The 25,672-nt window shown below is 32.6% G+C and overlaps 2 protein-coding genes across 2 annotated transcripts; both read right to left on the reverse strand.

Moving 5' to 3' along the window:
* Window positions 1-33: 33 nt before the first annotated feature.
* LOC111708407 (uncharacterized) lies at window positions 34-3,149 on the reverse strand. The gene is made up of 10 exons (XM_023481769.1): window positions 3,063-3,149; window positions 2,848-2,906; window positions 2,491-2,524; window positions 2,113-2,161; window positions 2,014-2,049; window positions 1,684-1,854; window positions 1,430-1,627; window positions 1,152-1,229; window positions 1,016-1,099; window positions 34-880 (listed from the first exon to the last, which is right to left on the reverse strand). Exons 1-10 carry the CDS (start codon window positions 3,099-3,101, stop codon window positions 825-827), a joined length of 804 nt encoding a protein of 267 aa, XP_023337537.1. The 5' UTR covers window positions 3,102-3,149; the 3' UTR covers window positions 34-824.
* On the reverse strand, window positions 3,093-25,444 carry LOC111708415 (uncharacterized). The gene is made up of 31 exons (XM_023481775.1): window positions 25,415-25,444; window positions 25,194-25,246; window positions 25,026-25,119; window positions 24,842-24,894; window positions 23,815-23,936; window positions 21,654-21,739; window positions 20,683-20,715; window positions 20,268-20,348; window positions 19,821-19,910; window positions 19,651-19,749; window positions 19,061-19,159; window positions 18,559-18,666; window positions 18,140-18,246; window positions 17,836-17,898; window positions 17,224-17,465; window positions 17,067-17,165; window positions 14,321-14,388; window positions 13,445-13,492; window positions 12,346-12,421; window positions 12,188-12,236; window positions 10,960-11,015; window positions 9,072-9,114; window positions 7,736-7,801; window positions 6,787-6,837; window positions 5,532-5,601; window positions 5,424-5,474; window positions 5,316-5,368; window positions 5,209-5,262; window positions 4,501-4,542; window positions 3,644-3,728; window positions 3,093-3,176 (listed from the first exon to the last, which is right to left on the reverse strand). Exons 1-31 carry the CDS (start codon window positions 25,442-25,444, stop codon window positions 3,153-3,155), a joined length of 2,295 nt encoding a protein of 764 aa, XP_023337543.1. The 3' UTR covers window positions 3,093-3,152.
* Window positions 25,445-25,672: the final 228 nt, after the last annotated feature.

Genomic DNA, 25,672 nt, shown 5'->3' on the forward strand with positions numbered 1-25,672 from the left:
AAAATAAACAGACAAGACAAATAAACAAATATGAAAGTCTAATGAAATCAATTTTTTATTTACTTTTAAATATACAGATATAAAATAGAATACTATTATACAAAGAGGAGGGGTAATATTTTTAGGACAAAACAACGTCTGTAAGGATGGGGGGAGGGCGGGTCGGGTAAATTCCTTACAGACAGTTAGACAATGTAGTCTGTGTCCTGCTTTTAAATAATTTTTACAATTGGAACAAATATATTTTGAATTAAATCCAACTAGTTTCACCATTATTGAAAATTCTAATTCTTTTATTTACAAAAATGTGAAATGTGTTCATTTCTAAAGCTGTTAAAAGTTAAGTTTTATAATATATTTTTAACAATTTCTTTTAAAGAATACCTACTAAGAAAACCCTTTAAAGCCTAAACAAAATAATAGGTTTACTTTTACATCAGTATCATTGCTGAATGTAAGCCAAGTCAAAAAGTTTATTAAATTCAGTGACAAAAAGAGATTCTAACTTTCTTTTAATTGAGAATTATTTTTGGCATGGTACAGGTCGTCAAAACAATTGTAATAATATTCAAGAGTAAAAAGGTATTATTAAATCTTTCATTTAATCAACTTATTTACTTTTTTAAAAGTATTCACAGATTTCTATCCATTAGTAAGATTGACAGGACTAAAGTTATAAATTACTACAACACCATAAAAAGGGTTTCCTAGGCAGGTGGTCCCTTTAAGCATTAAAATAATCTTTACATTAATTAGATATGAGTGGATCATAAAAGTCCAGCTTTTCATGATTAGGAACCTAGTTGTATTCGAACTAAGATGTTCTAGCTTTCAGTTAAATTTTTTGTTCTATAGCTCTCCTCCATTTTCTCCAGCAAATCTGATTAAACTGCCATTTTATAACTGTATGTAGCATGATGTATAAGAAAATACTGATTATTATTGATTATAAAATTAAATGGCAAACAGAATTATTTACATCAATTATCTCCTAAAATGATTCCTAAATGCCTACCTAAAAGTTGGTTTTCTAGTTGGGATATATCTTGAAGTGTGGTAGGAGCACTAGAACTGGTTTCTATAGAGGATGGAACTGAATCTAGAAGGAGAAATATCAAAGAACTGCAAAGATATTTTGATCAACTTTATACCTTTAGCTAATTTTAGTTTTGGCGCAAATGTAGAGAATCTATTTAGGAAATTATCTCCTGTACTTTCTTCTGCTGCGTCTAAACAACATCAGTACTGTTTCATATTTTAAAAAACGCATAACTTTCGTTCGGTCGTTATTTCCTGATTTTGGAAAATAACTTTTTATACTACATTAGAAAGATTGACGATTTTTCTTGTTTAATAAATTTTATAATTTTAATCATTTTTGAAATGAAAATAATTTTTAAAATCTTTTCTTAAAGTATTGAGAGCTTTCCTGGTGATTGAAAACTAGGACCTGACTTCAATTCCAAATTGTTTTCCAGTCCATTTGCAATGTCATTAGTTACCCAGATCTCTGTTTGAGAACTGGGAAAATATCCGCCATGTTGGATTTTCTTCTCTCTGCTTTCTTTTTGTCTGGTTTCCGCATTTTCCATTTCAGTGGGTAAACTAATGTCAACAATTTCTGTTCCTGTCATAGAACATTCGATTAATTTTACTTTAACAATCCCGTTTATAAAATAATACCTTTTTCAGTTATTTCTACCCTTTCAGGGGTTTGAACCTCCTCTTGAGGATTGGGTTTTCTTGTAATTTGGGTTTTATTGATGGGTAATTCAGGATTAATTGATTTATTCATGATTTTCATCTCTTTTTTTATTGAACCAGGAACAGTAGTGGACTGTGTTGTATTCAATTCTAAACACATTTTTATGGAGTAAATTTCTCATTTCGTAGAAAGGCTTCAATTTTTGTTTTGTTCTTTAAAGAAAATATTTTTATATGAAAATATCGGTTCAACATCAGGTTTTACTTACTTATAGATATAAAAATTAGCCTTTTGAAAAAAAAATTTACCTGAGTAATTTTTATGTTTTTCATTATGCAGCAGCCCTTTAAATATATTTTTTATAGATTTTTAATTTTTTTATTTATTTTTGTTTTTAAAATATTTACCTTGATGAGTCCCTCCTTTATCCTTTATATTTATCTGGTGAACAGAACTCTGCTCAAACAAAACTTATTGATTGGTTTAAAAATAAAAAAATAAGATTTTAAAATAGTTCAGTAAATAAGTTCAGATAAAATTTCTGATTTTTTTACCTCTTCCAGAAAAAAGAAGTTAAATCTTTACTTTTTGTTGTCAAAATACCTCAATGATAAAGTTTTATGCAAATTTTTTAACTCTTTGGAGAAGAATTTATAAAAAGTTAAATTAATCAAGAATCCTCTAAATATATTCTCCCAGATGTATAATCACAACCTCACTTAAATCAAAACCAGAACTTGAGAAGATTTTCGAATTATCAAAAAATAAAATAAGTTTAGTTTCTCCTGTGAAAATGTCTGGTTTCTCAAATTAGCTAAACTGAAACAGTTTAAAAATTAATCTCAAGGAACTGATAACCTTCAGGTTGCCAAAATATAGGAATGAGAAACTTAGAATTTTCTGTAATTAATTCCCTTGCATATTTTTATTTGTCGGCCTCGTATTTTGTTTTTTTTTTACCTACTTTTTTTTAATTTGATCAAGAGGTAGTTTTTAGTCGGTGAGGAGTCATAATTTTACTGTTTCATTTTCGTATTCGACAAATATATATAATTTAATACATATAAAACCATTAATAAGTATGTAATAGAATCATAAGTTGTGGTTCAAATATATAATATATATGTTATTTGTTCAATTACCTACGATTACGTTTACTGGTATCAACAATAGTCTCATGAATAGAAAGGACAAGCCCCTCCTGAAATTTTTTTAGCTTTTATTAATAGTTACCTGACAAGTTTATGAATTTTTAGACTTTTTGTGCAATTAAAAGTTTTCCGTTTACAAATAGTTATGCTTCTTTGTCAGGAAGTCCGACTGTTAAAAGTTCAGATTTAGGAGTGTTTCTATTGACCTGTTGTATGCCACCGTAAATAATAACCATAACAACCATCGTTATTATGATAAAAAGGAAGAAGACGACGAAAACTGCCGCGTGCCGTTGTCACACTCGCTCTGCGAGTTCAGCCTTGTTTTTTACAGTTCTTTATCATTCATTGAAATCATTTTAAAATTCAGGAAAGCTATTAAGTAAGGGGAATTTGATAATACTAATTCTAAAAATTTGTTTATAAAGGAAGAAACTTTTTTATTGAGGTAAAAAATCTTTAGAGTGGAATTTCACTGTCTGATTCACAACAATTTATCCATTAAAAAACTTCTAGTTTGATTATCAATTTTTTTAAACTGAGTTTTACACTATAATGTGGTTACCCAATGGAACCAGAATTCCTAAAATCCTGAATATCTAATGTGTAACAGGGTCTAAAAGAATTCCAATGAGAACTTTAGTTTCTGTGACAATACAAACTATTTAAAAGGTATTGTTGTGAATAGGACATGCCACTCTACAAATGGAGGTTCACTTAGCATTATGTCTACAGTCAATTTAAAGAAATCCCAAATTCTTGATATAATGCCTTTGTCTGTATATTCCTGATGAGCTGCTGTTTTAGCGGCAAAGATGCTGAGATCAGTTGCTGAATAGCCTCTATACCCAGCACCAGATATAACACTTCGCCTTAATAATACAGAGTGTAATAATAATTAAGATAAATATTGTTATTTATAAAAACATTTAAAATTATGCTTTGCAGAAATTTTAAATGGACTGAAGACGTAACTTCAAGTGACCCTCTGTATAGTTGAAGAGTGGTATGAAGTGAACCTCTGTAAAGTTAAAGTGTGGCATGAAGTGACCCTCTGTATAGTTGAAGAGTGGTATGAAGTGAACCTCTGTATAGTTGAAAAGTGGCATGAAGTGACCCTCTGTATAGTTGAAGAGTGGCATGAAGTGACCCTCTGTAAAGTTGAAGAGTGGCATGAAGTGACCCTCTGTATAGTTGAAGAGTGGCATGAAGTGACCCTCTGTATAGTTGAAGAGTGGCATGAAGTGACCCTCTGTATAGGTGAAGAGTGGCATGAAGTGAACCTCTGTAAAGTTGAATAGTGGCATGAAGTGACCCTCTGCATAGTTGAAGAGTGGCATGAAGTGACCCTCTGTATAGTTGAAGAGTGGCATGAAGTGACTCTCTGTATAGGTGAAGAGTGGCATGAAGTGACCCTCTGTATAGTTGAAGAGTGCCATGAAGTGACCCTCTGTATAGTTGAAGAGTGCCATGAAGTAAAACTCAATTTCAGTCTCTTTTTTATTAAAATCTATTTTCTACTAAATATTTGATTCATCCTTCATCAACTTCATAATGGGCCATTATGTTGGGGCACTTGAAATTATGTCTTCAGTCTCTTCAAGAAAGTTAGTAAATTATCACGATAAGTTTAAAATATTGTACCTTCCAACAGAGTAAAGAACCCCGCTGGATGATTTGGAACTTCTACAACAAAATATTTAGTTTTTACATGCAGGCTAACTCCAGGGAGACACCAATGTATGCACAAAGACGAAAACTGAATAAATTCTGCACAGTCTTCTTTGAAATCTCGATATTTTTTATCAAAATATTTTTATACAAAAACTATTTTAAAATTCAGATTTGTAAATATTTTTTAGTCTAAACAAAATTTCGTAAAGGAATTGAGTCTTTGTCACAAACTCTATAATCCCTAAATCTTTCAACCCAATGTTATCGACCTAAGATATTTCAAAGCTATGGATTCTGTTAGATCAAATAATCTAATTATGAAATATAAAAGGTTTACACCATCAGGCAGCAGTAGGGTTTCCAGCGAACGAAAACTTATCTTTCGTATTTTTTCGCGAAAATGAATATTGCGGAATTTCGTAAGAAAAAAAATAAGCAACAATTTCTCGAAAACTTTTTTCGCGAAACGATTTTCTTTTTTTTGCTCGAAACCCTAGGCAGCAGGCTGCAAATATGAGTTTGTGGATAATATTAAATTCCTTTATGATAAATGGTTTTGATTGTGTCTGCAGATTGGTCATAGATGTTGTACCAATGACTCATTTGGACTCCATTTTATTACAAGTAGAATTATTTATAGATATATTTCGCATCTCTCTTATTTTTACATTGTTTTACCTAACTGTACTCCTAGCACCAGATGTAACAGTTTCGTCACTCTCACTTCCATTTCTAGAATAAACAAACATTTTTTTTGAATAAAAAAAAATTACCAAAAAAAAAACCTTAGTTCTCTGTATTCTGATCCTTCCTCGCTCATATTCCTTAGTTCTCTAACCTATGGAATTCAATAATTAATTAAATTTTGATATTTGTGTGCACCTTTTACTTACCTCATTTTCTCTATCAAAACTGTTAGTTGTACTTTCCTCCTCAAATATATTCTGAAAATTTCAAATTAATAATTTTCCATTTAATGTTTTTATTCTTATTTTCTTAACCTGCACTACTTTAGATGGTCTTGATTCTGAGGAAGCGGTTGAGTATCCAGTATCCTGTCTTTTGCCAGGTCTACAAATATATAGTTGAATATCCAGTATCCTGTCTTTTACCAGGTCTACAAATATATAGTTGAATATCCAGTATCCTGTCTTTTACCAGGTCTACAAATATAAAGTTGAATATCCAGTATCTTGTCTTTTGCCAGGTCTACAAATATATAGTTAAATATCCAGTATACTGTCTTTTTCCAGGTCTACAAATATATAGTCGAATATCCAGTATCCTGTCTTTTACCAGGTCTACAAATATATAGTTGAATATCCAGTATCCTGTCTTTTACCAGGTCTACAAATAAAGTTAAATGTCCAGGACGTAATTTAAACGAATGGCATACAGTGAAACCGACATGTTTAATGCTAATAAAACTGTGGAATAGAAAGACGACATTAACGCAATTTTTTTGTATTGGATGTTATAAACCAAATATTTTTACCTTTTACCAGTAGCTTTGAAATTAACTAATCAACTGATATTGAGCTGTGTTTACTGAACATTTGTTATGGTTTATGTTCAATGGACTAGTTAATATAATAACTTGAGGTTTCCAGTCGTCTTCCTATTTTATGTCCCCACTGCAGTTGAAATAGGTCAAACTGTTTCAGTCATGTTATTCATAAAAAACATTTGCTATAATTGGCCAAACGACCCGACCAAATTGGCTTAATTTTTTTTGAGGAAACCCATGGGGGTAACACCGTAATATAAGCTAAAAAATAGATTTTTTTTCAGAAATTAAATTTCATAATTTAAAAAAACTCGAAAATTTCACGGGCAACGCCGGGCACTTCATGGGTTCCCTAAAATAATTTAAGCCCATTCCGTCCATAAAAATGAGCGAAGAGCTTTATTATATAGATATACTTTAGTGCTGAAGGGCTCAGCGTTGCCCATGAATATTTTTAAATCGAATTTTTTTAAATCGATGTTTGGAATAAAAAATCCGATTTTGACATAAAACAAAAATCTAACATTTTAGCCTATATTACTTAACGGTTCCCTAAACATTGTCTGCCCTTTAGGTCAATCATTTTGGCCGGCGATAGCTGACATATAAATATATACATAAATACATACACATATATATATATATGAGCGAAGAGCTTTATTAAATAGAAGATAATATGTTTTAATATATAGTTATCCGTTCCAAAATATATCTATAAATGACTAATTACAATTTTTCAAATTGATCACCTTGGTTCGGATTCTACAGAGAATGAAGACGACAGAAGAAACTGTGCTCCTCTGCAATAATATGAAAATTTAAAACTAAAAAAACTTATTCCAAGTTACCTGTAGAGCATGATATACTTGAAAAGTATCCTGGAAGGGACCGTTCACTTTTTTGGGTAATTTCAGGGTATACCAAATAGCCTATTCCTGGAGAACATGATATACCTGGGAGTAGTCTCCTGGTATCCTGAACCTGATTCCTAGCTACCCTGGATAACATGATATATCTGGGAGTAGTCTCCTGGTATCCTGATCCTGATTCCTAGCTACCCATGAGAACATGATATACCTGGGAGTAGTCTCCTGGTATCCTGAACCTGATTCCTAGATATCCTGGAGAACATGATAAATTGGGAGTAGTCTCCTAGTATCCTGAACCTGATTCCTAGCTACCCTGGATAACATGATATATCTGGGAGTAGTCACCTGGTATCCTGAACCTGATCCCTAGCTACCTTGGATAACATGATATACCTGGGAGTATAGTCTCCTGGTATACTGAACCTGATTCCTAGATATCCTGGAGAACATTATATACCTGGGAGTAGTCTCCTAGTATCCTGAACCTGATTCCTAGCTACCCTGGATAACATGATATAGCTGGGAGTAGTCTCCTGGTATCCTGAACCTGATCCCTAGCTACCCTGAATAACATGATATACCTGGGAGTAGTCTCCTAGTATCCTGAACCTGATTCCTAGATATCCTGGAGAACATGATATACCTGGGAGTAGTCTCCTAGTATCCTGAACCTGATTCCTAGCTTCCCTGGATAACATGATATAGCTGGGAGTAGTCTCCTGGTATCCTGAACCTGATTCCTAGCTACCCTGGATAACATGATATACCTGGGAGTAGTCTCCTGGTATCCTGAACCTGATTCCTAGCTACCCTGGAGAACATGATATACCTGGGAGTAGTCTCCTGTGAACCAGAACCTGACCCACAGCTTCCCTTTGATCCAGAGTTAAGAAGTCTAAAATTATCACATTATTGTATAGATAATATCAAAAAAGTTTATTCTTCCAATAAGGGAAGTATTTTTTTCTATTTGATTCCTAGTGTATAGAAGTAAAGTGTATACTAGAGATGTTAAAGAACGAGTATAAGTATCCCCCTGAAGTATAGTGTATACTAGAGATGTTAAAGGACGAGTGTGAGTATCCCCCTGAAGTATAGTGTATACTAGAGATGCGAGTATAAGTATCCCCCTGAAGTATAGTGTATACTAGAGATGTTAAAGGACGAGTTAAAGTATTCCCCTGAAGTATAGTGTATACTAGAGATGTTAAAGGACGAGTTTAAGTATCCCCCTGAAGTAAAGTGTATACTATAGATATTAAAGGACGAGTATAAGTATCCCCCTGAAGTATAGTGTATACTAGAGATATTAAAGGACGAGTATAAGTATTCCCCTGAAGTATAGTGTATACTAGAGATATTAAAGGATGAGTATAAGTATCCCCCTGAAGTATAGTGTATACTATAGATGTTAAAGGACGAGTATAAGTATCCCCCTGAAGTATAGTGTATACTAGAGATGTTAAAGGACGAGTTAAAGTATTCCCCTGAAGTATAGTGTATACTAGAGATGTTAAAGGACGAGTTTAAGTATCCCCCTGAAGTAAAGTATACACTTGAGATATTAAAGGACGAGTATAAGTATCCCCCTGAAGTATAGTGTACTGTATACTGAAGGTGTTAAAGGACGAGTAGAAGGTTAAAATATATATTTAGCATAATTGTGGTAGGTTAGTGGGCTTTTATCTAGATATTTTCATTTTATGTTAATATATCATCAATTATACTCATTTTATTCAAGGGATACAGTCAGAGATTCAGGGATACAGGGGACACAGTTAGAGATACAGGGATACAGGGGATACAGTCAGAAATACAGAGATACAGAGGATACAGTCAGAGATACAAGGGATACAGGGGATACAGTCAGAGATACAAGGGATACAGGGGATACAGTCAGAGATACAAGGGATACTGGGGATACAGATAGAGATACAAGAGATACATTAAGAGATATATATAGGGGATTCACTCAGAGTTACATGAGATTCAGCTAGAGAACAGGGATACATGAGATACGGTTAGAGGTACAAGGGATACAGAAAGAGATAGGGGGAGCACAGTCACAGATACAGTAATACTTGAGGTATAATCTTTGTCTAGTATATGATTCACATCTCAAACATAATTCATAGGTTTTCAATACAACGTGAAATAGAATTTACCTTCTTTGCCGTTTTAATGCTTTAGAGTCCTGCGATCCTTGCGCTGTAAATATAATGGGATTAGATTAGATTAGATTAGATTAGATTAGATTAGATTAGATTAGATTAGATTAGATTAGATTAGATTAGATTAGATTAGATTAGATTAGATTAGATTAGATTAGATTAGATTAGATTACAGTATTAAAGTAGTTTTTAATATTTCACAGTTGATAACAGACAACGTTTAATTAAATGAAAAACATATTAACCGCAATCAGAGCTTTTCAAATAGGGTCCACTATCGTTTTCTATATAAAGGACAGTGATTACACTAATCTATATTATTTCGGAAAAGTTCAGATTATTCTGAAAAAGACAGACAACATTTTAGAAATCCTAGAATTTTGATAATAAGATTCGTTGATGAATTCAAAACAACTCGAAAGATAATTTAAAAATATTAGGTAAAGTATCATGATTTATTTTTGCTCTTTAGAATGCATTATTCACAGAGTTTGAAAAAAAAATCATAATTTGGTTTTTAATGATATCTTTGTCCTAGGGACGCCAACTCTAAGATAAAGTATGGTACGATTGTAACCAGAAAACGCTGGAAGTAAGACTGGGCACGTTCCTACTTTTTTAATCGTTCCATTCCGTTCTAGAACGTGCGCCTTAAGCTAGATCGTTCTGTTCTCGTTCCTTTTTTTCCAATTGTTCCGTTGTCGTTCCGTTCCGTTCTTAGTCTAAGAACAAATATCCTGTTCTGTTCCGTTCTTGGTGTTCTTAGTCAAAGAACGGTTCCATCCCCCGTTCCGTTCTTAGTCAAGAAGATAGGAGGGGGGAGGGGGGGGGTTTACTTTAGAGGTGTCCCAGACAAAAGTTTTATAGAAAAGAGGTTGTTAAAATAGTAAAAATGTATATTTTTTGTGAAGCTGGGAGAGGGGCGGGGGTCATAAATCCTGAAAATGTATGATGCGTGTAAGTACTGAAATCCAGGTTTATCTAAAAAAGGGGGGGGTGCACAATTCGATTTAAAAAAATACTTATTTTTCATAATCAATATTTTAATAATATTAAAAAGATATATAAATAAATTATAGAAAACAATTTCTTTCAACCTAAATCTCCCCTCCCTCCCGAGAGAGGGAGGCAGGAGAAGGGGGGGGGGTCTTTTAATTATTTCTAGATGATTTAGAACACATTCCTCATTAAAATGCATTCCTGAATTATAACGAGTTCTTGATAATAAGAATAAGTTCTTTTAAGCTAATATTCGTTCCGTTCCGTTCTTCTGTGTTCCCTTCCAATATTTTTAAGAATGCGTTCTTTGTGTTTCGTTCTTTTTTTCGGAACGATGGGATCGTACTTGATAGTTCCGTTCGTTCTTATGAAAGAACGATTGTTCTAATAAGAACAACGTCCAGCCCTAGCTGGAAGTTATTCCCGTCGTCTACCTTTCTTTTGATTAAGAAATATCGCCAAGGATTTTTTATTTGTAAGTCTAAAAATGTACGTTTATGAAAATAAACTATATTTACAAACTTAGTAGTTGCATTTTTTAATATAATGAAAGCCAACATCAATAATTCTACTATTTTCTGGTTACATACCGTACACATTGGTTTGTTTACATTTTTTAATACGCCATCAATAATTCTACTAGTTACTAGTTACATACCGTACACATTGGTTTGTTTACATTTTTTAATACGACTTCAATAATTCTACTATTTTCTGGTTACATACCATACACATTGGTTTGTTTACATTTTTTAATACAACATCAATAATTCTACTATTTTCTGGTTACATACCGAACACATTGGTTTGTTTACATTTTTTAATACGCCATCAATAATTCTACTATTTACTAGTTACAAACCGTACACATTTATTTGTTTACCATTGAGCATGAGAAGAGGATCAGTATCAGTTTCTTCGGAGCCATCTTTTTCGGGTCTTTATTTTAATTATTATCATTATTTTACAGTTCAACATGTGTTAACCTGACTTAACGTTTTTTTTACCAAAATAATTCATCTGACTTATTTTATGTCACTTTTAACTTTAAATTCAATTATTAATGTACCGTGACCATTTCTTGTTTTATACCAAAGTGATTAAATTTAATCACTTTGGTTTTATACCTAAAAAAGATGAGACTTTAAAGGGAGTTTTCTCGAAAAATGAAAGGGGGTATAGGCTAAATAATCGCTTTTGATCGCTACTAATCTTAAACTTTTATCTGTTGCGTCTATAAGAAGAAAATTGTTAAAAACGTCTCATACCGAAGAACACAGATTCCTTACAAAATGAGAAAGTTGCAACATACGACTCGGATCGTAACAAAATCAATTTAATTCCATAAAAAGCACGTAAATTCCTTACAAAATGAGAAAGTTGCAACGTACGACTCGGATCGTAACAAAAACAATTTAATTTCAAACAACGCACATAGATTCCTTACAAATTGAGAAAGTTTAAACATACGACTTAGATCGTTACAAAATCAATTTGATTCCAAACAAAGCATTCAGATATTACAACCTACAGTCGTATATAGTTGATATTTCATAATATTTTTTACTTTTTATGATCCAAGAGTTACTTTTGAAAACATACATTCCTGTTTTGAGGATTTTTATAATGAAGACGACATGTTCCATATTTTACGGGAATGTGCCAGTCGTGAAAACAAGTTTTAAGCGAAATATTAATTTGAAAAAATAAAAAATATTGGTAAATATTTACTATATACAATTGCATTGAAAAATTATCGATGACTTCAGGATTTAATATCAAAATGATTTGTTTGATTTTCCAACTTCCTCAATTTGTATGGACAATGCGTTCTTCGGTTTGAGACGTTTTTAACAATTTTCTCCAAATAGACGCAACAGAGAGAAGTAAAATTAGAAGCGATTATTTATCGCCGTAGGCTTATACCCCCTTTCATTTTTCGCGAACACTCCCTTTAATGACGACCTAACGATCTTTTAATCTGGCATCTGAGGTTTGAGGAAAAGCTTATGCCTTAAATAAAGTCTTTTAAAGAAATATTAAATGATTTGCTAAAGCAAGAAACCAGTTTACAGGTTTATGACTTCATTAAACTTTTTCACGATAATTTCCTTTTAAGCATGGAGAGTTCATCTGGAGAAAAAATGCTGGTTTTAAAATCTGAAATTTTCCAAACAAGAAATTGGTAAATATATTCGATAAAACTTTTGTTTAACCTAGGGTTCGGACTTTCTTAAATATTTTTTTTATTTTTTGTTTGAAAAATTCCCTTTTAGTGTGTCTTCATCCTCTGTATCTTGGGAGTCGAGATATTCATCTTCTAGATGGATTATACCATCTACATTCTAGATAGATAAATATATAGATATATATAGATAGATGGATTATACCATCTATATTCTAGATAGGGTTTCCAATCGGAATTCCGTTGCGCGCAATGGTTGCTTACGTTTGCGCTTTTTCATTGCACGCAATTGCGCTATAATTGTGAAAAAGGAAGCAATTACATATTCGCGGAATAGCTTTTCTATCTAAAATCAATAATTTTAACTGTTCGACTTACAAATTTATGCAGCAGATACAAGAATGGAATTAAATATCTCTGTTGATTTAAAATAATCGAGGCCCGAGTGTCACTTATTTCAACAGTTTTCAAATTTTAAAGTCTTTTGTGGTTAAGCTAATAATTAACAAATTAATACGATACATTTTTCATTTGTTCAAATTGGATAAACATTAAAATGGAAACTTTTCTTGGTTAAAATTGTAAGGTTCGTTTAATCAAAATTAGATATTTTGCTAAAGTGAGAACCAGAAAACTATGGTACAGAAAGACATCACAGTGTATTTGATGTAGATACAAGTCAAACAAAAATAATTAGTAATTTATAAAATCACCCATTCAGTTACATGGGTCTGCTTGAGTCTAAACTGTCGTCTTCCTATGCCAGAGTTTTCTGGTTATCATGCTGTACATGAATATTTTAAAACAAAAGAATACGTTTAAATTCAATTTTCTTAGCATTTGAGATTGAAATGTTAGTGAAGTTCAGTTTATTGTATGCCAATAATGAAAGGAATTGCGCAATAATTAATTGCATTTATTGCGTGCCATAAGGTTTAAATTGAATTTTATCAAAAAATTGAAACACAAACGCGACGCAAGAAAGTTGGGCTCAATTCCGTTGCTTTTATTTGCGCGCAATTATTACGGAATTGCGGGCAATTAAATTCACTTGCGCGCAAGGGCTTGCAATTGCGCGCAAGTAAAATCCACTTGCGTTGGAAACCCTAATTCTAGATAGTGGATAAATAGATATAGAAAGATTTACTTTAAAAAATACATTATATTATGTATAGTAAAATACCTCAGTTTGGTTTCTGTCTGCTTTATGTTTACTTCTTCTCATCTCGCCCTGAATAGTGTACACTGTACAGGGTATCTTGAACATTGTATAGGGTATCTTGAACACTGTATAGGGTATCTTGTACACTGTACAGGGTATCTTTTACACTGTACAGGGTATCTTGTACACTTTAAGGGTTATCTTGTACACTGTACAGGGTATCTTGAACATTGTACAAGTTATCTTGTACACTTTACAGGGTATATTGTACACTTTACAGTTTTTCTTGTACACTTTACAGGTTATCTTGTACGTACAGGTATTTTTTTATACTGTACACTGTACAGGTTATCTTTTACACCGTACTGGTTACATTGTAAACTGTACAGATTAGCATATACACTGTACAGGTTATCGTGTACACTGTACAGGTTATCATGTACACTGTACAGGTTATCATGTACACTGTACAGGTTATCATGTACACTGTACAGGTTATCATGTACACTGTACAGGTTAGCATATACACTGTACAGGTTATCATGTACACTGTACAGGTTAGCATATACACTGTATAGGTTATCATGTACACTGTACAGGTTATCATGTACACTGTACAGGTTAGCATGTTCACTGTACAGATTAGCATATACACTATACAGGTTATCATGTACACTGTGCAGGTTAGCATATACACTGTAATGAATATCATGTACACTGTACAGGTTATCATGTACACTGTGCAGGTTATCATGTACACTGTACAGGTTATCATGTACACTGTACAGGTTATCATGTACACTGTATAGGCTATCATGTACACTGTACAGGTTATCTTGTACATACAAAAGGTTTGAGTAAAAATAGTTAAAATCATGTTCTACATTTACAACCCACCTTCCTGTAAGTCCATTGTGAGTCCTTTAAAACAAGTCTAGAATCTGGTTCCCCATGCAGTAGGTAACCTTAACAACAACAAAAAAGAATTTGAAAGTTTTGTGAATTTGTAAATCTTAATCTCAATCTTTTATCATGTTAACGATAAAAAAACCAAACCAAGTTCATATATTAAAAAATATAAATAGAACTTAAGTAAATAAATATATGCGATTGCGGGTAGAATAATGAATAAATAAAAAAATTAATTAATACTCTTAACTACTTAGATTTTACTAGAAAAATGAATGAAAGAATGATTAAATTTTCTGAAGTACACAGATAAAACAAGAATAATAAATGAAAGAATAGGTTAATTATAAAATGAATGAATAAATGAATGAATGAATGCATGAAAATTATAAAGTACAAGGATAAAACTAGAATAATGATTGAATGGATGAATGAATGAATGAATGAATATCATAAAATACAAGGATAAAACTAGAATAATGAATGAAAGGATGAATAAATGAATAGATGAATGAATGAATGAATGAATGAATGAATGAATATTATAAAGTACAAGGATAAAACTAGAATAATGAATGAATGAATAAATGTAAAGTACAAGGATAAAACTAGAATAATGAATGAATGAATGAATATTATGAAGAAAGGGAGAAATCTCATCATATCTTTATTGGAACATTACACCTCAACCCGCTGCTAAGTACAGCAACCCTTAATTGAATTTTTTATCTTTCTCAGGGAGGGGCCGGGNTCTAGATACTGGATACTTTACTCTAGATACTGGATACTTTACTCTAGATACTGGATACTTTACTCTAGATACTGGATACTTTACTCTAGATACTGGATACTTTACTCTAGATACTGGATACTTTACTCTAGATACTGGATACTTTACTCCAGATACTGGATACTAAACTCTAGTTTATACTGGATACTTTACTCTAGATACTGGATACTAAACTCTAGATACTGGATACTAAACTCTAGTTTATACTGGATACTTTACTCCAGATACTGGATACTAAACTTTAGTGTAAACTGGATACTTTACTCTAGATACTGTATACTAAACTCTAGTTTATACTGGATACTTTAGTCTAGATACTGGATACTAAACTCTAATTTATACTGGATACTTTAGTCTAGATACTGGATACTAAACTCTAGTTTAAACTGGATACTTTACTCTAGATACTGGATACTAAGCTCTAGTTTATACTGGATACTTTACTCTAGATACTGGATACTAAACTCTAGTTTAAACTGAATACTTTACTCTAGATACTGGATACTAAACTCTAGTTTATACTGGATACTGGATACTAACCTCTAATGTATACTAGATACTGGATACTAACCTCTAGTGTATACTAGATACTGGATACTAACCTCCAGTGTATACTAGATACTGGATACTAAACTAGTTTATACTGGATAATGGATACTAACCTCTAGTGTATACTGGATACTGGATTCTAACCTCTAGTGTATATTGGATAGTAACCTCTAGTGTATGCTGAATACTGATACTAACCTCTAGTTTATAGTGGATACTGGATACTTACCTCTAGTGTATACTGAGTCCGAATTTAATGAATTTGAGTCGCGTCTCAAATCCACTAAAAATCAGTTTCAATCAAGCGCCGCCTAAGATCTTGAAACCTTGAATACAATTTTAAGTGGAACCAACCCAACCATATTTGAACTGCGTCTCAAATTTAAGCCGCGACTCAAATTCTTTAAATTCGGCCTCTGGATATTGGATACTGGATACTAACCTCTAGTTTATACTGGATACTGGATAATTACTCTAGTATATACTGGAAACTGGATACTGGATGCTAACCTATAGTTTATACTATATACTGGATACTAACCTCTAGTGTATACTGGATACTGGATAATAAGCTCTAGTCTATACTGGATACTGGATACTAACCTCTAGTGTATACTGGATACTGGATAATAAACTCTAGTCTATACTGGATACTGGATACTAACCTCTAGTGTATACTGGATACTGGATAATAAACTCTAGTCTATACTGGATACTGGATTCTAACCTATACTGGATACTAACCTCTAGTGTATACTGGATACTGGATGCTAACCTATAGTTTATACTAGATACTGGATACTAACCTCTAGTGTATATTGGATACTGAAAAATAAACTCTAGTCTATACTAGATACTGAATACTAACCTCTAGTGTATAACGGATACTGGATAATAAACTCTAGTCTATACTAGATACTGGATACTAACCTCTAGTGTATACTGGATACTGGATACTGGATAATAAACTCTAGTGTATACTGGATACTGAATAATAAACTCTAGTTTATACTAGATACTGGATACTAACCTCTAGTGTATACTGGAAACTGGATAATAAACTCTAGTCTATACTGGATACTAACCTCTAGTGTATACTGGATACTGAATAATAAACTCTAGTTTATACTGGATACTAACCTCTAGTGTATACTGGATACTGGATAATAAACTCTAGCCTATACTAGATACTGGATACTGAATAATAAACTCTAGTCTATACTGGATACTGGATACTAACCTCTAGTGTATACTGGATACTGGATATTAAACTCTAGTCTATACTAGATACTGAATACTAACCTCTAGTGTATACTGGATACTGGATAATGAACTATAGTGTATACTGGATACTGGAAAATAAACTCTAGTCTATACTGGATACTGTATACTAACCTCTGGACTCTATAGGATTACTATAGAATGATCCTTCAGAAAGAGTTCTGGTTGAATCCAACCCTCTAGATCTACCTCGCTCCAATCTTCTTACAACTCCTGATATTTGTCGGATAAATATTTTTATAATTATTTGAAGAATTTTAGAGTTACTGACCTCCCTTACTCCTGGACGAGCTACCTTGTCTAGATCTGCTGCTTTCATCCCTCAACCTTCTTGATCCCTCCTCCCTCCTTCTTGATCCGTCCTCTCTTCTTCTTGAACCGTTCTCTCTTCTTCTTGAACCGTCCTCCTTGAGTCTGATGGTTTTATCTGTTTCTACCCTTGTATATTCTCCTTTAGTTCTCTCACTCTCCCTCCTACCCTTGAATCCTCTCCCACTACGGTTCCTTGTATTCCTAAAGTAAATAAAGAAGATGTTAGGTATTCTCTCTAAGGTATATTCCCAACCGGCAACTTCCCAAGGGTATTTTCCCAAGTGGTAACTTCTCAAATGTGCAATATCCCAAGTGGCTAGATCCAAATTCTGTACTAGCCGCAGCACTCGGCCCCCTGCAACCTGTGGTGAATCAGAAGGCCTAACCCGGCCAACCTTAGGAAAGTTGCTGCTTTCGAAGTCGCCCTTGGAAAAAATGCTATTGACAAAATACCTGACACCATATAAAATGCATTAAGTTGTCAGAATAACAGCACAAAGAAAGTAATTTTTAACAAAAATGTACAAGAACTAAAGAATTACGGTTTAGATTTTTTGATAAATCGACTCACCTTTCAGACTCTACTCTACTTCTAATAATATTCTCTTTTATGCTTGCTGTTCCAACTCCACAACTTAATATTTTAAAATATTTTGTTTTTTAGTGATCTGAAATTTAGCATGCGTCTCAGGCAAACAAGAAAATGCAGAGATTTATTTAAGTTCTCAGGTCTCAATACATAGATAAATTTTTGTAGCATTCAAGTCACTTTTCATCTGTAAGGAAGGGACAGAATAAATTACGGAGGTGGTACTTTTCTTTTTAATAGATCTCATTTAAAAAAAAAACTTTTTAAAAATATGAATAAATGTTACCCTTTCCCTCCTACTGTTCCCTTCTTAGATAATCTTCCTTTCTGTCCTTCAGCTTCCTTAGCAGCTGCCTCAGCTGCTTCCAGCTGAACAACAAACAGCCGGTAGAACTAAAATAATAATATTTAATTAGTTATTGTAAGGTTGTCCAATATTATTTAGTCAAAAACAAAGTTTCCACAATATTGAGCTCTCCAAAGTGTGGTCAATACACTACCTCTACATTCTTTGGATTTTTTAAATGCCTGAAGATATTCAGTAATTTGTTATGTCAATATAGAATGGTATTGTTTACAAATTTCTTTCTTTAAACAGTGCACAATTGGCAGGCTGCACATTTTAAAAATCATAAGATAATCATTTAATTTCAATTTTATTTTTTTAGATTTCCGGATCCGTTTTTAAACATGAATTGTTTAAACCTGTAATGTGATGACCAAGGTGTTCTTACAGATGAAGAATATGTTCATGTAGGAGATGAGCTTGTAGTAGGTGATTAACAGCAAGCGGAATACAAAGAAAGGAGCATCCTTTACAACAACAAAGTTTAATCAGAAAATGTATGCATATTTAAATAAATCCTGCCAGCCTACATTTGTTGCATAAAATGCACTGGGTTCACTACATACTGGGTTTACTGTGTATGCAGCATAATTACACTATACCGGTATATCCTTGTACTGGTACAGCAACAATAGGACTCATGGGTATTTGTTTTGGATGTTAGATTTTTAATAACTAAAAACTTAAAAACGGCTGAATCGAATGGGATTCGTTTTCACACTGTTGCAAAGCTACCAAATTAAAAAGATTAATATGAATATCGAAAACCTAAAAGTGCGAAAATACAAAACTCTAAACTTGAAAAAAAGACGACATCAAACCACTTTATTAATAGGACTGATATATATTATACATATGTACCTGAAGTATGATATTTATAAGAATCCCCCAGACATCAACATTACAACAAATCTGCTTTGCTTTCTCACAAGCCGATGCATTTAGGTCTATAGGTTTCTCCTGGAATAGAAAATTACATAAAGGGACTGTTCCCGTAGTTTCGGCTGCACTGATCCATACAATGCTTATCAACTAATTCGACATAGTTATGGATATAGATTGACCGAATTTAATGCGATAAATAAGATATAAAAATGACAATATCTTCAACAATGTTGTTCAGATAAGTGTGTGAAGGATATCGTTTTAAATTAAGGAGTATTCCATCATTAAAAAACTACGTCTGCAGTTCTTTTAATCCTTTTTTTTCATTGATTTTGAATTGATCACTTGTGCACCTGTTAGTTTCGTTGAAAAAAATGTCATTTTAAAATCTGTTTTTCTACTTTTTTTTAACTGCAAACTGTGAAGGTTGAAAAATTAACCAAAGATAAAAAGGTTTTTATTTAATGCAAATATAATGCCCGATCCTCCAACCTTGTTATCACCGTGATTTGAGATTTGTTTGTTGAAGTTTTTAAAACTTCGTAAACTGTCCCTTTAAACCTGACCTTGGAGGAGGTGATGACGAAGGTGAACTGCATCAAAGACCAGGACCAGATAGACAGGACAGCCACACACAATACCTTGTTTGTATTCACCTTGTCATCCTAGACATTCATTCATTCATTCATATAGTATATGCTAACTACTAACCCGGAGAAGTTTAAGATATTTTTACCTTAAATGAATCAAAGAATTCAATAATATCCGCAGCAGTCCCAATATAGCAGAGAAGAATTTGAGCCAGCTCATCACGAGTCAGGTTACCCTTTATTGTACAGTTTACAGTTTACAGTTTACAGTTTACAGCTTTTACAGCTTTTACAGTTTACAGTTTACAGTTTACAGTTTACAGTTTACAGTTTACAGTTTACAGTTTACAGTTTACAGTTTACAGTTTACAGTTTACAGTTTACAGTCTTTTACAGCTTTTACAGTTTACAGTTTACAGTTTACAGTTTACAGTTTACAGTTTACAGTTTACAGTTTACAGTTTACAGTTTACAGTTTACAGTTTACAGTTTACAGTTTACAGTTTACAGTTTACAGTTTACAGTTTTCTTTAAAAGCAGATTTGTTTTGAATTTTTCCAGAAAAATCAAAATTCCGTTCTAAAATTTTTTACCTTTGGTAACATCCATCTCCCGATAATGAGAATAAGCATAAGAAACTGTTCAATAATAAGAACTAATGTATCATTATCAACCTGAAATATGTATCATTATCAACCTGAAATATGTATCATTATCAACCTGAAATATGTATCATTATCAACCTGAAATTATTTTTTTTATTTTTTTTAAAGCAGAGTAAAATCAACTTTTCAATGTGTAAAGTCCTAAGTGACAATTTTTAATGGAATTGAGTATTTGCCACAAACTAGATTTGCAACCAAGATATTTCAAACCATGAATTCTGTAAAATCAAATAATATAAGTTTGAACCTTCAAAGCTTCAGATTGAAAAGATATTAGAATTAGAAAATCTATGTTTGTGGCAAAGACCTTGAGATTTTTTATTTTGAAAATATCTGCTCTAACCTGTATTGGAATATTGGATAGATCAACTGGAATCTAATAAGAATAGAAAATAGTTAAAATCCAAAATGTTTCTGAAATAAATGCTTTATATGCATTCAAACGAGTCTGCTAATTCGACCTTTTTATTGCTGTATTCAATAATTAAACTTTCTTGTATTTGCGACAAACCATACAACAGTTGAACCATTTTCAACATTAACACGTCTCTTATTTGTCAAAGCTCGTAGCAATGATTTAACTCGAATCAGCTGATACAATTCCCAACCAAGGATGAAACTATTTGACACTTTTATGATAAAAATGCTGCTCAAATCCGCCAGTCTTCTTTGACTCATTTTTAAAGAAGATTCAAGAATTTTTCTTAAAATTTTCAAACTCATTCAGATTTATTTTAATTTTTTTTTTCAAATCACTATAAATTATATGTGTATCAAGGGTATCAAAATAACCGTGTTGAATGCACTGAGTTTAGAAATCCGGGTTTTTTTATTAATATTTGTCGGAGTGTCAAAAAAACTAGTTTTAGTCCTAAATAAGACGGAGAAATTGGCGGTATTTAGCGGTTCAAGATGCATCTTTTGATACTGATACTTTGAAAAAAAACTGAAAAATTGACATTTTTATCGCTGTTTTTTTTCAATCGTTAATTACTGAATGGGTTTCGATTTTTTCAATTTTTTTCTTTTACAAATGTTGCTTCAAATTTTCCACTGCATGATGTTTTGCTGGGGCAAAAAGGATTTGACATTTTCGATGAAACAGGTTTCGCTCTTTAACAAATAAATCTTGTAAAGTCAAAATTTTTTGATGAGTTTAAGGAGTTCAGCTTTATGGCTCAAGTTCATCGCAATAAAAGTTCCTAGTTATAAATTGGTTTCTTTATTTTTTTCTCAATTTTTTTTACAATATTTGATATCCTTATCTAAATATTAATCCATGTTACCATACAATTATGTTAACAGAATAGTTACCCCGACATCTTTGAGAACATTCAGATCTAGTGTAGTGTTTAGGGTTGAGTTAAATCCAATTCTATCCTCTGTATCATCAACCATACCTGGAGATAATACAAGGATTCAATTCTGTATCATTTAACAAAACCTAGAGTTTTAAAAAGTGTTGTTTTCCTCTTAAAGGGAGTTTTCGCGAAAAATGAAAGGGGATATAGATTTACGTCGAATAGAATTTGATCTCGATCACTACTAATTTTACTTCTATCTGAATTGCGTCTAATGAGGGAAAATGCTTAAAAACGGCTAACACCCAAGAGTGTAGATCGTAAGTTATTCAAATAAATTCAAAATTACTCATTCAGATATTACAATCCACAACTGCCGAATGCCTTTCGATGCATTCTTATAAACTTGATATTTCAAATTACTTTTTTAAAATTAATATTTCGCTTACAATTTGTTTTCACTGCTGACGCTGGATTTTCGAACATTCCTGGAAAATATGAAAATGTCGTCTTCATTATAAAAAAATCTTCGAAACAGGAATGAATATTTTTTAAAGTAACTCTCTGTCCTCTCTGAATTAGAAATAGGAATCCTGGAAGGAAAAGGAGAAAATACGGGAAAAGATATATGCTATTGGAAATCCAGTAGTTCTCGAACCTGCATCGGATCAATATGTTCTCCTGCATAATAGTTTATTACCTACAAATATATTGCTAATAAATGTTAGATCTGTCTTAACTAATCTACTTCTAAAGTGGTGACCCCGACAATGAAGCACAATGACAGATATCAGTTTCTCTTAAACTGCCCCAGTTCTGGGCTCATGGTGCTAAAATATGGTTTCAGCAAGCAGAATCTCAATTTGCCATCCGCAATAACACTGCACAACAAACCAAATATCATTGTGTCGTAGCAGCTCTTCCTGGTTAGATAGCAGTCAAGCTATAAGATTTCTTTGAAAATGTTCCAGAGGAGAATCAGATACACAGTCCTGAAATTCCGCCTCCTTAAGAAGTTTAGTTATACAGATTTAGAAAAGGCAGAAATGGTTCGTTGAATGCCTGGTCTTGTTGATAGAAAATCATCTAATATCATGGATGCCTTACTAGTTGCTTGTCCTGCACCTCAGGTCTCCCTTGTTCATCAATGATTTCCTCAGCACTTCAAAAACTTAAACCTACTGAAAGATATTCTGGAAACCAGTTTTCTTCAGGTTTAGTCAATCCTGCCTAGCCATCACTACAAATAATCTCTTCAAATGGCCACTGGCCAGCCTTACTTAGGTTGACCATGACGTGAGGAGGTGGAAAATCAACTACTCATAAGGAACCCAAATCAACCCTGTCCTATATCTATATCTCTATATCCTATGTCAAATCCACATCAGTCTCCACCTCCAATGGATCTAGAGACTTGGGGGGAACTCCTGAGATAAGATTTTAAAAGCTTAAACTCGAGTAGTAAAATCGGGTCTTTGCGTCTGCTTAGACCCAAGTAAAGCTCACGTCAAGACCCGGGGATGGCCTTGAGTTTAGTAAAAACCAACCATCTTAGGTTTTTCTCTTTAAGGCTCGAGTCTTCAGCAGGTGATGATCGAAAATTTCGTAAAATCTTTTAATCATTTAAAATCTCGGGAATTATTTGAGGTGTCAAGTTTCATTAAATATATGAAATAAACATACGATGAAAATAATGTATCTGCATTAAGTTTGAATTTTAGAAATTTACATCTCTTTGTCACTGCTGATCTGACGGCATTCTGTCTGCTACAAAGAGAAATCTTGCTAAACAGTCTCCCATTGGTCGAATCAGAACCAATCCTGACTTGGGTTCTATCTAAGCCCGAGTTTGGGTTTTACTCGGATTTAAGCTTCTAAAATCTAGTCTCTGTAGAGGATCTATTTTCTCCTCAAATCCGAACTAGGAATCCTGGAAAGAACAGGAGAAAGTACGGTAAAAGTTATTTCTTTTAAATGTTAGATCTGTCTGTTATCTACGGAGGCCAGTAAGAACGGGAACTGGAAACGGTGGTCTCCAAACTGTAGAGGTAGAGTTCTGCATCCCCAAGAATTTGTCGGTAACTAATCTACTTCTAAAATATCTTCTTTTTATTACTCCTACAATTTTCTACGAATTCTTTACTACCATTGCATTGGTTTGCTACTAATCTTACCGTCTGATAGAAGTGTAGAAAAAGTAGAATAGTTTCCACTGAGCAACATCTCTCTGCTCTCCTTCTGCTGTAATCTCGTGTCCAGCTTGTCCAGCTCTATCAGCCATATAGCAGGACATACACTACACAATCAGCCATATAGCAGGACATACACTACACACTCAGCCATATAGCAGAACATACACTACACAGTCAGCCATATAGCAGGACATACACTACATAATCAACCATATAGCAGGACATACACTACACAATCAGTCATTTAGCAGAACATACACTTCACAATCCAGCCATATAGTCATATAGCAGGACATACACTACACAATCAGCCATATAGTAGGACATACACTACACAATCAGCCATTTAGCAGAACATACACTTCACAATCAGCCATATAGTCATATATCATGATATGCACTACACAATCAGCCATATAGTATGACATACACTACACAATCAGCCATTTAGCTGGACATACACTTCACAATCAGCCATATAATAGGACATACACTACACTATCAGCCATTTAGCAGGACATACACTACACAATCAGCCATCAGGACATACACTACACAATCAGCCATATAGCAGAACATACACTTCACAATCAGCCATCAGGACATACACTACATTTATTAGAGATCACTGTATTTAACTGTATATAATAGCTTGGGAACCCAGCTTTGCCAGAAAAAAGTTTTCCTTAGAAATTATTTAACTCTATTTGGAAATTTTAAACCAGGCTAAGAACATTTCCGTGATTACTACATTATATAAATATATAAATATATATATATATATATATCCATAGATACAATGTTTCGTCCTATTAGGACTTATCAGTATGGCTCTATTCATTAGATTTGATTTTTGCAGTTGACGGGTGAACAATGAATCCTTAGATTATGAATCAAACACGCTAACCACTGCTCCATCAAATCCTGATGGTTTGGCAATGAAATAGGGACCAGAGAGCTCAACCAACTCATTATATATATATATATATATATAGAAAGATGAATATACCTTGTTAAGTAAAGAAACACACTTGGACAGAAGAATTTCCATTCTTGAGTTTCCTGAACATTTTAAAAATATTTATTATTATTTACGATTATGAACAATATAAAGTAGAATGATTGATGTTTTAGCAATTTTTTAAAATTCAGAATGGTCATTTTATAACACATTGAATCTGTAGATAAACAACCTTTATTGTAAGTGTAAATATTCCTTCAAAACCAAGCAGTAGAATAGTTATAGCTAGATACCAGTAGTAGGGATCATCTTTCAGTGTAACTATTCTGGAAATAAAATAATAATAATAATAATAATAATAATAATAATAAGAATAATAATTATTCTTATATTCTTAAACCTGTAAACAGCCAGTGCTCCATGTGCCCCGAATATGAGCCTGGTTAAAATTGCCTGTTTTCCAAATTGGAAAATATAATTTTAATTATTTTCGTATTAAATTGAAATAATGGAAAGTAAAATTTTTTATTATTTTATTTTCTGAATTTTTAAACGTTTTCCAATAATTCCTTGACGGTGTCAATTAGTCCCATTTTATTTCATAATTATCTGAAAAATTACTTTTCCTGATTTTTTTATCAACCTACACATTTTAGAATATTGACAACAGTACTAATTTTTCTAAATTTTCTAATTTTCTAAATTTATGTGGCATATTACATATTATTATGAAATTATTTGTATAATTCATCTAAAATTCTTTTCATAAAACTTATTTACAGAGTCGATACAAATTAGAAAATTCTAATAAAATTATGGTTTTTAAATTTAACTTTTACATAAATTGTTAATAACTAAATTAACTCTTGCTACTTTTAA

This window comes from Eurytemora carolleeae, unplaced genomic scaffold (genome assembly GCF_000591075.1).
Source record: "Eurytemora carolleeae unplaced genomic scaffold, Eaff_2.0 scaffold874, whole genome shotgun sequence".
Taxonomy (NCBI): Eukaryota; Metazoa; Arthropoda; class Copepoda; order Calanoida; family Temoridae; genus Eurytemora; species Eurytemora carolleeae.

What these genes read in the sequence shown, in the direction of transcription:
- LOC111708407 (XM_023481769.1), bottom strand. Translation starts at nt 3,101, where the DNA reads ATGGTTGTTATGGTTATTATTTACGGTGGCATACAACAG. An exon ending in ACCAGTAAACGTAATCGTAG is followed by an intron (nt 2,525 to 2,847) that starts GTAATTGAACAA and finishes AAACTGTTTCAG; the next exon opens with TTTAGCTAATTTGAGAAACC. An exon ending in GGTAGAAATAACTGAAAAAG is followed by an intron (nt 1,628 to 1,683) that starts GTATTATTTTAT and finishes GTTCTATGACAG; the next exon opens with GAACAGAAATTGTTGACATT.
- LOC111708415 (XM_023481775.1), bottom strand. Translation starts at nt 25,444, where the DNA reads ATGTGTAGGTTGATAAAAAAATCAGGAAAA. An exon ending in TCGTCATCACCTCCTCCAAG is followed by an intron (nt 19,160 to 19,650) that starts GTCAGGTTTAAA and finishes TTTCTATTCCAG; the next exon opens with GAGAAACCTATAGACCTAAA. An exon ending in CCTTGGTCATCACATTACAG is followed by an intron (nt 18,247 to 18,558) that starts GTTTAAACAATT and finishes TTATTATTTTAG; the next exon opens with TTCTACCGGCTGTTTGTTGT.